Genomic DNA, 13,381 nt, shown 5'->3' on the forward strand with positions numbered 1-13,381 from the left:
CAATACTTTTGAAAAATGCCAAGTTGAACCCGTCGGGTCCAGGAACCTTGTTCTCGTCGAATCTGCGAACTGCATCCCACACATCATCTTCAATGAAAGGTGAAAAATTGCTCAAGACAGAACCAAAAAAAAAACACTTTTGTTTTTAACTTCTAAACTTTCTTACTTTTTCTTTCACTATCTTATATCAAATGCTTACAAACTATTTATAGACTATTGCCCTAAAAAAACTGAAAATATTAGAATCTAATAATAGCCATAAACCAATGACTCTTGACCTTTCATTCTCCTAAAAAAACTTCTAAATTAAACCCATTAAAATCACATTTAACGTTTAACCAACAAAACTCCCTCGTAAACTTAAATGCTTCTCCCATCCTTCATGCCGATTAATTTCTTGTAGTTGTCAAGAAGTACCATCGATAGCGATTTTGTGAAGATATCTGCAACTTGGTCCTGGCTTGCCACGTGCACTAATTTTTCACTTTCTTCCTTTACATGATCTCGGATGAAGTGAAAACGAATGTCAATATGTTTGCTTCTCTCATATTCACTGGGTTCTTTGCTAACTCAATTGCTGATTTATTATCAACTCGTATCTCAGTCACACCGAGTTGTTGTTGCTCCAACTCATCCAACAAATTTCTGAGCCATATAGCATGACACATACACCAAGATGCTGCCACATATTCAGCTTCACATGTTGAGAGTGTCACGATTGGTTGCTTCTTTGAAAGCCAAATAAACGCTGTGTTACCCATAAAGAACACAAATCTCGATGTACTTTTCCGATCGTCTAAGTCTCTGCACCAATCACTGTCAGAATACCCAATCAAATTGTAATCTTTCACACTAGAATAGAGTAACCCGAGTGACACCATTCCTTGGATGTACCGTAGGATTCGCTTCAACACCTTCCAATGTGAATAAACCGGCTCCTCTATGAATCGACTTACAATGCCAACACTTAGCGAAAGATCAAGCCTTGTACAAGTGAGATAGCGAAGACTTCCCACCAACTCCGGTATTTGCTCACGTCGACTCATTTTCCTTCATCAAATTTTGAAAGTTATACACCTGGTTCCATTGGTGTTGATACCGGTTTGCAATAAACCATCTTATATTTCTTCAAAATTTCCTTTGCATGTGCCTCTTGTGACACAAAAATACCTATCTCTTCTTGTCTTACCTCCAAACCAAGGAAAAACTTCATCAAACCTAAATCTGTCATCTCGAATTCCTATGTCATTGTGCTCTTAAAATCTTGTATCATCTCACCATTGTTCCCTATAAAAATGAGATCATCAACGTAAAGAGCAACAAATAACATATTACCTCCATTCTTCTTCACGTAAAGGGCATGTTCATAGGGACATTGTTTGAATCCATTCTCCTTGAAGTATGTATCAATACGAGTATTCCATGCCCGCAGTGCTTGCTTCAACCCGTAAAGTGCCTTCTTCAATTTCAGCACCTTCTTCTCTTCTCCACTTTTCATTTACCCAGGTGGTTGCTCGATGTAGACTTCTTCTTTGAGTACACCATTCAAGAATGCCGACTTGACATCCGTTTAAAATATCGACCATTTGAATTGAGCCGCTTGTGAAAAGAGCAATCGGATTGTCTCCATTCTTGCAACGAGAGCAAACACCTCGTTATAATCGATTCCCTTCTTTTGTTTGTATCCCTTTGCAACAAGTCGCGCCTTGTACCATTCTATCTCACATTGAGCATTCATCTTTCTCTTGAACACCCATTTCACACCAATGGGCTGACTTCCTTTCGGCAACTCCGTTAACTCGCATGTGTTGTTGAGGTCAATTGCTTTAATCTCCTCATCCATGGTAATTTGCCACTTCTTGTCTCGCACCGCCTCTTCAAAAATTATATTCTCAGAATTTACCAAAAGACATACAATGTGTACCTTATTTGTTGAATCATACAAATCTTGTAAACTTCACATTTTGGGTTGTTGTGGTTCATCTTCATCATCGATAGTTTCAGGATTTGTTGGTATGATTGTTGGTGCAGTGGTTGATGATTCTCCATCTTTGATGATAACCTCCGTTGAGTTATTCCAATCCCACTTGCTTGCTTCATTAACTTGTACATCACGACTCACCACAACCTTCTTGCTTATCGAGTCGAGTAGCTTGTATCCTTTTGTTTTTTCATCATACCCAATAAAAATAAACCTTTTACTTTTGTCTTTGAGCTTTCATTCTTCGCTGATCCGGCATATGTGCATAGGCCTCATTACCGAATACTTTGAGATGAGAAACTGTCAATTTTTGTCCACTCCATGCCTCTTGTGGTGTTTGATCATTCAACTTTGTATGTGGACACCGATTTTGCACATAGATGGCACATTGCACGGCTTCGGCCCAAAATTCCTTCGGTATCTTCTTGATCATAAGTATTGACCAAACTATGTCGAGAACAGTCTGGTTCTTCCTCTCTACCACACCGTTTTGTTGGGGAGAGTACGATGTGGTTAGGAATCGTCTTATACTTTGCTCCTCACAATACTCTATGAAAGCCTTCGAAGTATACTCGCCACCTCTATCTGATCGTATAAATTTGATGTGTCTACCGGTTGCCTTTCCATCATCACTTTGAACTTTTTGAACACCTCGAACGCCTCAAATTTTTCTTTAAGAAAATAAACCCAAGTTTCGTGTGAGAAATCATCGATAAAAGAAATGAAATACCTTTTACCGCTAAAAGATTCAGGGGTGATTGGTCCACATATGTCAGTATGAATCAATTCGAGAGGTTGCTTAGCTCGATATTCTGCCTTCTTTTGAAACGAAGTTCTCGCATGCTTGTCGAGCACACACTCTTCACAAAATTTTCCCTTGTAGTCCATGTCCGGTACTCTGTGCACCATGTTTTTCTTTGCCAACTTGTTTAGACCACCATAATGTAGGTGACCAAAATAGAAATGCCACAACGACGCCTTGTCTTCTATGTCGACTTGTAAACATTTTTCTTGAACGCTTCTCAAATTCAACTTGTATATGCGATTTCTCCCCATTTCAACTCGAGCGACCACACGCCCTTGCTTATCTTTCAAGTGTAACACCTGGTCTTTGATAAGTACCGAATAACCTTTTTCCATGAGTTGCTCCATACTCAAAATGTTGCTCTTGAGGTCTGGTACATAATACATATCTTGGATAGACCCAACTAACCCATCCTTTTGTAAATAACAAATGGTACATTGGCTTTTTACCTCAACTTTCAATGCATCTCCAAATGACACATGTCCCGTTTCAACCTTTCGCATCTCTTTGAATAAGTGCTTGTGCCCGCACATATGGTTACTTGCACCCGTGTCAAGGTATTTATTGGTGTTGACTTTGTTGTGTGCCATCAAGAGAAAACCTTCTTTCGCCTCCTCATCTTTCGTGGTTAGGTTGGTTGTCTCTTCAACCTTTTTGTCATTCGCGAAATGCCCCGTCTTACCACAATTGTAACACTTATCAGAGTTGCAATCCTTCGCATGGTGACCATATTTGCCACACTTGTAACACTCGATGTTGGAATAATTCGACCGACCGCCTCCTCCACGATCACGTCCTCTTCCACGCCTATTTTGTTGGTTTGAAAGCTCCTTCTCCTCATAATGCCCTTCTTGACCGCAACCATTTCCTTGACCTCCATGGCTACGCCATCTACCTCAAAAGTTTTAAGAATAGAAAACATTTTCATCTTTGATTGAAGCCTTAGTTTGAAGTGCTTGCTCGAGTGTCTCCTCTTTCTTCTTCTTCTTATGTTATTCATATGCCTCGAGAGAACCGAAGAGCTTGTCAACTGTGAGCATTGCTAGATCCTTTGACTCTTCTATGGCATATACGACATTCTTGAAACTGTCAGTTAACGACCTCAAAATCTTCTCCACAACTCGTGCATCGGTTAACGCTTCTCCATTCCTGTTGAGTTGGTTTATCACGGTTTGAACACGCATAATGTAGTTGGAGACACCTTTCGATTCCTTCATCTTCATGTCTTCCAACTCGTCGCGAAAAGTTTGAAGGTGGACTTGTTTAACCCGGTCGGCTCCTTTGTACACCTTCGCCAAAATGTCCCACGCTTCTTTTGAAGTTGTTGCACTTGCAATCTTTTCAAAGCCCGACTCGTCAATAGCTCGGAATAACATGTACAATGCCACCTTATCTTTCAATCGCATCTCTTTCAACGTCTTGTTTTGAGCCGCCGTATATCCTGCTGTAGTTGTCAATTCTACAAAACCTTCTTGGACCACCTCCCAACCATCTTAAGACCCGAGAAGAGCTTTCATTTGGATGCTCCAATTCTCGTAGTTCACCTTTGTTAGTCAAGGCAACAGCAAATTACTAGTCACACTCTCCATGGCTTAGATACCAAATTGAAAAATTGCTCAAGACAGAACCAAAAAAAAAAAAACACTTTTGTTTTTAACTTCTAAACTTTCCTACTTTTTTCTTTCACTATCTTATATCAAATGCTTACAAACTATTTATAGACTATTACCCTTAAAAAAACTGAAAATATTAAAATATAATAATAGGCATAAACTAATGACTCTTGACCTTTCATTCTCCTAAAAAAAAACTTCTAAATTAAACCCGTTAAAATCAGATTTAACGTTTCATCAACAAAAGGCACCTCTAAAAAAGCTGCACTATGCTCTCCAAGAGTCCTAAAGCAACAGTCCAAGTAAATGACTGAAAAGACTTTTTTTTATTATAACTGGCAGCGAAATGTTTCTTTACAGCTTCTGCTGGCTTGTTCACCAAGACGCCGTTCATATGGAGGTGAGTAAAGAGATTTTTCCTCCTCCTGTTAGATGCGGTCGATTGAAAACATCTTGTATTTTGATCTCCCAAATGGAACCATTTTAATCTCGACTTCTGAAGCTATTCACTATCCTTTTCTCGATACATACTGCATAAACAGGATCTTTAGGAATTTAATGATAACACAGTTTGCTCATCATGTATTCCATGTTGAAATTTTCCTTCTAATTCGCCAACCTCCAACTCAAATTGTCTAATCGATTTTCCTATGCTTTGCTTTTTACTAATGCATGAGACTTTAATAGCAAGCTTGACTTTTCTAAGTTTCCCACCCACATTCCTCTGAGATTGGCCACTCTCCAAACAGACGTAAGCTTCTTCAAACACCTTATCAAATCGCTCTTCTTTAACAAATGGTTAAAAAACTTAAATGACTAGGGCCCCTAGTTGGTTGCTTCTTCAAATAAGACCACCGGATTATGATCCGATAATGACTTTGGGAGAGATTTTTATGTAATATATGATAAAATAATATAATGAAAGGATAAAAATTATTTTTTTATAAATAAAGAGTAGATGTAACACCCTGATTTTGGGCCTAGTCGGAAAGTCGTTTCGAGACCACAAATCCGATGATGAAAATTTTATTTATTTATTATATTGTTATGGTCTACGATTTCACAGAATAATTTCATGAAAATTTCGTTCGAAAATTTTGACGTTCGGGCACTTGATTTAGTCAAAAGGACTAAATCATAAAAAGTGCAAAAGTTGAGTTCTACATACTAGAGGTGTCAATTGCTATGAAATTTTAAATTGAGGGTCCTTAAATGGTAATTAAACCATTTGTTACTTTCTGGACAAAAATAGACATGAAATGGGTGTAATAAAATATTTTTAAGTTAGGGGTATTTTGTAAACTAATAATTAAAAGAATTAACAAGGGAAATAAGCCAAATTAGCTATCATCTTCTTCATTCAACCATTTCTACTAGTAGAAGCCATGGTTAAGGTTTTTTCAAACTCCCAAGCTCTATTGTAAGTGCTCCCTAGCCCCGTTTTTAAAGTTCTTTACATTTTTGAAATCTCGGTAACTTAGTTAAGCTTACTCTAGCAATAATTTAACCTAGGGTTTATATTTGGAAAAATACCCATAGGTGAAATGTGTTTATTTTGATGTTTTATGGTAGAATATGAAGCTTGAAATTGTGTTAAACAACTTTTACTAAGCGATTTTACGTGAAAACGAGTAAAACGACATAATTGGTAAAAATACCTCATGTTCATAAGTACATGTTAGAGTGCAAATTTGAGGTTGCTATAGAAGGGAAAAATGATCAGCATGTCATAAAACATAAGGAAATAGGATGAAGTTTAATTTACGAGCCTAGGACAAAAATGTAATTTTGACAAAGTTTAGGGGCAAAATTGTAATTTTTCCAAAAAATGATTTTGGGTTAATTTGAATAATGTGAGTCCTAATTAGGCTATATTTGAAATGATAGATCAAGGAAAAATCGAAATTCGAGCTAAAATCAGAAAATATCAAGTTGTGGACAAAATGGTAAAAATGGCCATTTTCGCATACGAGGTAAGTTCATATGATTTTTAATAATGCAGTGTGTAATTTAATGTTATTGCCTTGATATTAAATGAGATGTAAGTTCAGGTGTAAATGTAGTAATATAATTGTCATTTTAAGTAATTTAATGTTATTTATATGATATGATGATTATTATCATGAAATATTATGCTTTGTGGTTATTATTGAGTAATATGCAACTTATGTGAGCTACTTGATAAATATGAAATGCTACCAAGTACCGGTTCCAACATTCCGTGGAAGAAGACAAAGATGTGTGATCGAGGAAAATCCTGTTTGAACCTTAGGAATAGATTAGGATACAAGTGACATGTCACTAGAATATTTGAGTTCCAAACTCATTGAGTTGAGTCCGAGTTCGTGAGATGTAACTAGGCATCCGAACTCGTTGAGTTGAGTTCGAGTTCACTTATGTATGCAACACCCAAGCTCATTGAGTTGAGTCCGAGTTCACTTATGGGTGGGTTACATGGTAGCTTGGCTACACAGATATTCCGCAGGCTATTGAGTTTGTCTAGCTGTGGGCATGGCACTTATGTGCATGCATTCCGTGTATCTGATTATATTCCAAGTGTTCAACGGGTAATTGCGAAAAGTATTCATTGATGATCCCAATGAGATAAGCCATTGGTGAGTATGTCTTTGAGTTATGTTACAAGTTGTACAGGTATGTACACTAAACTTATGTGTGATGCCGTGACATGTGATGATCTATGATGTATATAGTATTTGGTGAATATTATGAAAATGACATGATTTGGAATAAGTCCGTGATGCTTGATGACATTGAGATTATGGATTTATGCTTATGAAGCATAATTATGTGTTCTTACAATTATGAATGAAATGATATTGTATGGATTTGGTGAACAATAGTAATGAATGAGTAAATTTAGCCTTGGCAGTTTTGGGTTATTGCAGTGGTGCAACTTCGGAAATTCACCATAAATTTTGGAAATTGAATTAGGGGCTGAATAAAATATGAGGTTAAATCCCAATGAGTCTAGTTTCACATAGAAGAAATAGTATATGCAATAGAAATTTATACTATGAGATATTTAAATTGTTGTGAGACAGTCTGAATGACTTCGTGATCCCCTATTTCGATTTGAGAAAATCATTAAAAATTATATAAAAATAATTATGGGTTGTAATTTATATTATTAAAATCCTTAATGAGTCTATTCTCTAGAAAGATAGATGAGAGCATTATCCGAATTCTTTACTATGAGAAAAATAATTTTTAGTGAAGAGAGGTCAGAACTGTTGGACAGCAAAACAGGGAAAATTTTAATGAATAAACTGTACTAATTGGCTAAACCAAAGATTCTATAAATTTTATGGGAGAAAGATATATGAGTCTAGTTTCAAGGAAAATTAACTAAACTTAATTTGGAGTTTCGTAGCTCCAGATATAAATGAATTAGTAACTATAACTCTGTAAAACAGCTTAACCTGAACAAGAGTAAATTGTACAATTATGATGTTTTACCTTAAAAAAAACATGTGGGTCATTGCTTATTAACTTCATATGAACTTACTAAGCGTAAAGCTTATCCCTCCTCTCTACTTCTTCAGTTTTGGCAGGTCAGCTCGGGGTTGGAGATCGTCGGAGGCAAAATCACACTATCAAGCTATCATTTTTGGGAGAATTAATTCAAATATTAGAAATATCAAGTGAGTGGCATGTATAGGAAGTTGGTTTGTGATATGTTTTATTATTATGACTTTGACCATACGTATCAGTCTGCATTGAGTTATCATATATGATCATGAGATGTGGTCCTTATCCATTATGGTTTGTAAGTTTAATTAATCATGCCATGTCCTATGTTTTGATGTGATGATATAGTTAGCTTTGTTTGTTATTGCATGATTATGGATGTGTAAGTGCTCATTTATGCCATATTATATGTCTTTAAATATGAATCTATGCATGTGTTTGAAAAGTTTTGAATTAAATGAAATTTTATGGCCCGGTTTTTGTCTATGTGTATGGTTGAGTCTGGTAATGCCTCATACCCTGTTCCGGCCTTGGATACGGGTAAGGGGTGTTACAGTAAACATGTTCATGGATCGAGCTACCCGCTTAAGCTTGAAGGCCAGCTTGAAATTTGGGAGGGGTTGGACAGAAATATTAAGCTTGAAAAATGGACTTGGGTAAAAAATTGGGCCCGCTTAAAATATGGGTTGAGTTTGGGCTTAAACATTCAAGGTCTGGTCCCGGCCAAGCCCAACCTGTTTTTAAATTTATAATACTTTATATTATGTTATTTTTATACATTATGTAATTTATAACACATTAAAAAAATAAACTTATACAAATATATAATATTCCTCTTATGTAAACATCAAAATAATATTAAGATGATTATATAGAAAAGTTCAATAAATAAAAAACTATTAAAATATTAAAATTAAATTAAAATAATATAAAAATTAAAAAACGATATGGGTGAGTCTAAAATGGGTTTGGGTTAGTCTTTTGCAAATATGGGAGAGCTTGGGCAAAATTTTAAGTCTATATTTTGGGCCGTGCCGGACTTTAAAAAGTATAAATATATTAACATCATGTTCAGGCTCGATCCGAACTCGATCTGGCTCATGAGCACCTCTAATAAAGAGTAAAGATCAAATTAAATAAATGTGTAAATGTTTATTGTCATGAAAAAAAATTACATTTTACGTCTTATTTAGATCTACAGAAATGAAAATATTAAAAGGGTGAAACATTATTAAGACAATGGAGAAAATTTGAAGAACAAAAATTTATGCAATATGGAATATATTCAAAATCTTTTTAAATGTTTTTTGAATTTTAAATTCTTTTTATATATTGTTTTTGAACTTTTTTCGTCGTGTTTCGCAATTTTTTTTAGAATTAGGTAAAAATTGATATTAAATTTATATATATTTGAAGTTTAATTTTTTTATATAATATTTTTGATCTTCTTAGACTTTTATACATTTTTTTTGAATTAGGATGAAATTGATAAAAAATGTAAATGTTGAGGATTAAATTTATTAAACTTATTAGAGTTAGAATCAAATTGGCAGAATGTTTAAACGTTAAAAGTTAAATTTGTTATCTTAACAAATAAAATTATGTAAAATTACTAGAAAACATTAACATTGTGATTAATTGTCTTTAAATGCTCAATATTGAAATAGATAGAGATTAAATTGCTTTAGGTTTTTTAAATGGATTAATTTGTTCAATATTGAAATTGAGAGGGACCAAGTAGGTTTTTTTATTGAAACAAATATGGAAATTATATCCATATTCATATTGTAAATTTTTATAGTTTTAAAATTTGAATTATTTAAATTTTATATCATTTATATATTATAAAATATTTCAGAATCATATTTGGTATAGTGCCAATGGAGTTTCTAGACTCCATAAACAGGGCTAGGGGTTGACAAGTGTGTAACACCCTATACTCGATCCAGTCGCTAGACCTGAGCTACATAATGTTACCACAATAACCTACAATATTCATAAGCAATTTAATCAATATCATTCAATAAAGCAACGTATACAAGTTAAGTTTATGTTAAACATGTATTACAATCAAAACTAAGTCTCAATTGAGCTTACGAAAGCTCTCAAACAAGTTCGGGACCAATCTGAAACATTCACAAAATAATAGGTAAAAAATTAAAATAATGGTCACATAACCGTGTGGTCAGACCATGTGACAAGGCTGAGGCCTTGTGGGGCTATCACACAGCCGTGTCCCCTACCAGTGTAACAAACTGATGTCGTGTAAATTCAGGGTCATACGGTCATGTTGCTAAGCTGTGTAACTCATTGTGAAAGTGTGAAACAAAAACCACCTTGAACGTGTTGAACACATGGCTGTGTGATCCAACCATGTGTGACATATAGTCGTGTGGTAGACCCAGTGCAACATAATTTACCTATTTGTGCAAGTTTTATACCATCCAAGCCAAGTGACGTATAATGCCAATTTATGCCATTCAAATAAACACCAAAACTAATACATTTCAAGCCAAAACATCAATTCACATAATCATTTAAACGTATAACCAATATGCCCTCATTGATACCACAATTCAATAAACTGAAATCAAATACAATTCATACTAAAGCTTTAATTATTTTATACCACAAGCTAGGTCACATACATATCACAATTTGAGGTTTCCTTTCACATTTGTCAATACCCTTTAGGATTTACTTAACTACTATTTGCATATGCTTATATATTCAAACTCAACAATGCCAAAAACACTAGCACTTACTAATTCCCATGCATGACATCATTCAAACTTTGTCATTTCATGCCACCATCTAAATCATATGCATACATTCATTTATTTATATGCGTCCAAACTAAACCATGCCAAAACACACACAAACTTTACATTTCAAAATTTAACTCTCCTAAGTACATGCCACAAATAACCAAGCTTGAAACATCAAAAGTCTACCAAATCGAGAGACAAAAGGTGTATACTTCTCACTAATCCGATCGACACATTCCAGACATCCAAAATCTATAGAAAAGTAATAACATGAGTAAGTATTTAAAATAATTAGTAAGCTCATACGATATAAAAAATTTAGCTTACCTTAACCACTTACAAAAAATATGATTAAATGTAAACCAATCTTACCTATCACGACATTCAAAATAACATCAAATACATAAGGTTTTAAGCCAAATCCACACACACATATATATGTAGCTTCAAATGGTAAATTTCCAAGCTCTGCCCAATACATATCATGAATTCATTTTCTAATTTATCACCTTGCTTACATGAATCATTCAATTTGCAACATATACTCTTATCATAAACATCCATTATATAATACAAATATACCTATCAAGATTCCAACAACATTAACTTATAAGATTATGAACTAAATCACATATATGCCTTAAAGGTTCGCATTTTCATTTCAAACCAACTGATACCTTATATTCAACTCATACGTATAACTTAGCCAATAATCAATGGCATACAAGCACCTTTTTATTCACAATATTACTCGATGAAACTTCATAGAAAAACTTCATACATAGGTGAAAGTAATAGTGCCTGATCACCCCTTAGGATTGAACCTACACAAATCATTTGCCTGGTTAGGGTTTAATATTACTGTATTGTCAAGTCCATAACACATGCAAGAGCTTAGAACCTAAACCTGTATTCTCGAGTCCGCAACACATGCATGAGCTTGGAACCTATTCCTGTATTCTCGAGTCCACAACATATGTATGAGCTTGGAACTTATTCTTGTATTCTCGAGTCAGCAACAACACATGTAGGAGCTCAAAACCTGGGAAAAACTCATGACCTCGTATACAAGACTTTTACTAATTTCATCGTGATTTAATCTCAAATCATTTCATTTTTGTAACAATCCATTTCAATTAGATTCTAGTCTTAATTTGTATACTAGTTCATGACCAAATTCAAGCTTTCAATAAAAAAAAATTACACATTTAAATTATAATTCAACAACACATTAAACTTATTTATATTGTATGAACTTTCATGACAAAACGATACTGCTTTAGCTAATAAGGATTATTAGGCAGTTTTCCCTTTTTCGTCTAAGTCAACGACTTGATCTAAATAATATTTAAGATTTAAAATATCAATATCAATCTCATAATAATACTCAAATTCATGCTTATAATCTTTTAATTTCATTTTACATAATTTCTCAAAATTTGTACATTTTATTCAATTTTAGTCTCTAAAACCGAAACAAATATAACTTTCACAATTGAGCTTAGTTTTTCATTCCAATTTCAATTATGCCCTCCTACAGTTCTCAAAAATCCAATTTTGTAGAAATTTAATGTCACTTTTGACATATTCACAATTTAGTCCCTAAATACAAAATTAACAAAATTTACTTTATCAAATAATCCTTGAACATTACATAACTTTCAAATCTACCATCTTCTATATATATAAAAAATAAGATTCATCAATGGCAAGTTTTAAAATCTTTAACAGTTTTAAAATTAGAGATACGGGTTAACCAGACCTAATTGCAACAATCTTAAAAACATGAAAATTATAAGAAACAAATTAAAATATGCTTACCAAATTTGAAGAACAAGCTTGACCGAAAGCTTAGTTTACTCTTCCATGGAAAATCGGTGGTGAAGGGGAAAAAGAAAGATGATCATGTCTTTACCCTCTTTTTTGTTTGATGTTTATGATTTTACTTAACCATTTAATTTAATTTAACACTAAGTAAAGTATAATTTAACAAATAACAAGCATTGACTATCCACCCACATTCAAAAGGTGGTAAATTGTCACTTTCGACCTTAAAAAATATTAATTATGTATTTTAGTTATATAAAATCAATAGTGATAAACTTTTATAGTTTTTACGATTTAGTTTTTTTCTTTAATTAACTAGAAAAACATCAAAATTATCGACCAAAATTAAATACACCTATATAATAACTTCATAAATATTTAGTAAAATATTTATGGTCTCGGTTTATGGAAATGAAGTCTCGATACCTCATTTTCCAAAATCACTTGACTTTAGAATCAAACCACTTGTACTTAACTAATTCTCAAATTAAATAAAATTATCAAATCAAAATTCAATATATCATAATACTTGACTCGTAAATATTAAATAATAGTATTCATGAACTCACTCATCGGATTTGTGGTTCCGAAACCACAGAAAAACGAGTTGTTAAAAAGTGTCTTATAGAGGTGCTCATGGGTCGTTCAAATCGGGTTTAGGGCCAGCCCATACAAGGTATCTAGTTAATTTTTTAAGCTTGGGCTCAACCTGACCTGAAAAATAGGCTTACTTTTTTACCCAAGCCAATCCCAATTTAAGAAAGGTAAGCCCAAGCCTGACTCACCCATATTTGATTTTTTTAATTTAATTTTTATTTAATTTTTTTAAAAAATAATACACTAAATGCACTAAAAACACTAAAATAAAAGTTTTTTAATACATTAAAAATTATTTATA

General features: G+C 33.6%; 1 protein-coding gene across 1 annotated transcript; it reads right to left on the reverse strand.

The window, feature by feature from the left end:
* Positions 1–494: 494 nt before the first annotated feature.
* Positions 495–1,046, reverse strand: LOC121205022 (secreted RxLR effector protein 161-like). The gene has a single exon (XM_041075952.1). The coding sequence runs from the start codon at positions 1,044–1,046 to the stop codon at positions 495–497; it is 552 nt and encodes a 183-aa protein (XP_040931886.1).
* Between the last annotated feature and the right edge of the window lie 12,335 nt (positions 1,047–13,381).

This window comes from Gossypium hirsutum, chromosome A08, assembly GCF_007990345.1.
Source record: "Gossypium hirsutum isolate 1008001.06 chromosome A08, Gossypium_hirsutum_v2.1, whole genome shotgun sequence".
Lineage (NCBI taxonomy): Eukaryota > Viridiplantae > Streptophyta > Magnoliopsida > Malvales > Malvaceae > Gossypium > Gossypium hirsutum.

Coding starts and splice junctions, on each gene's coding strand:
- LOC121205022 (XM_041075952.1), bottom strand. CDS start 1,046: ATGAGTCGACGTGAGCAAATACCGGAGTTGGTGGGAAGTCTTCGCTAT.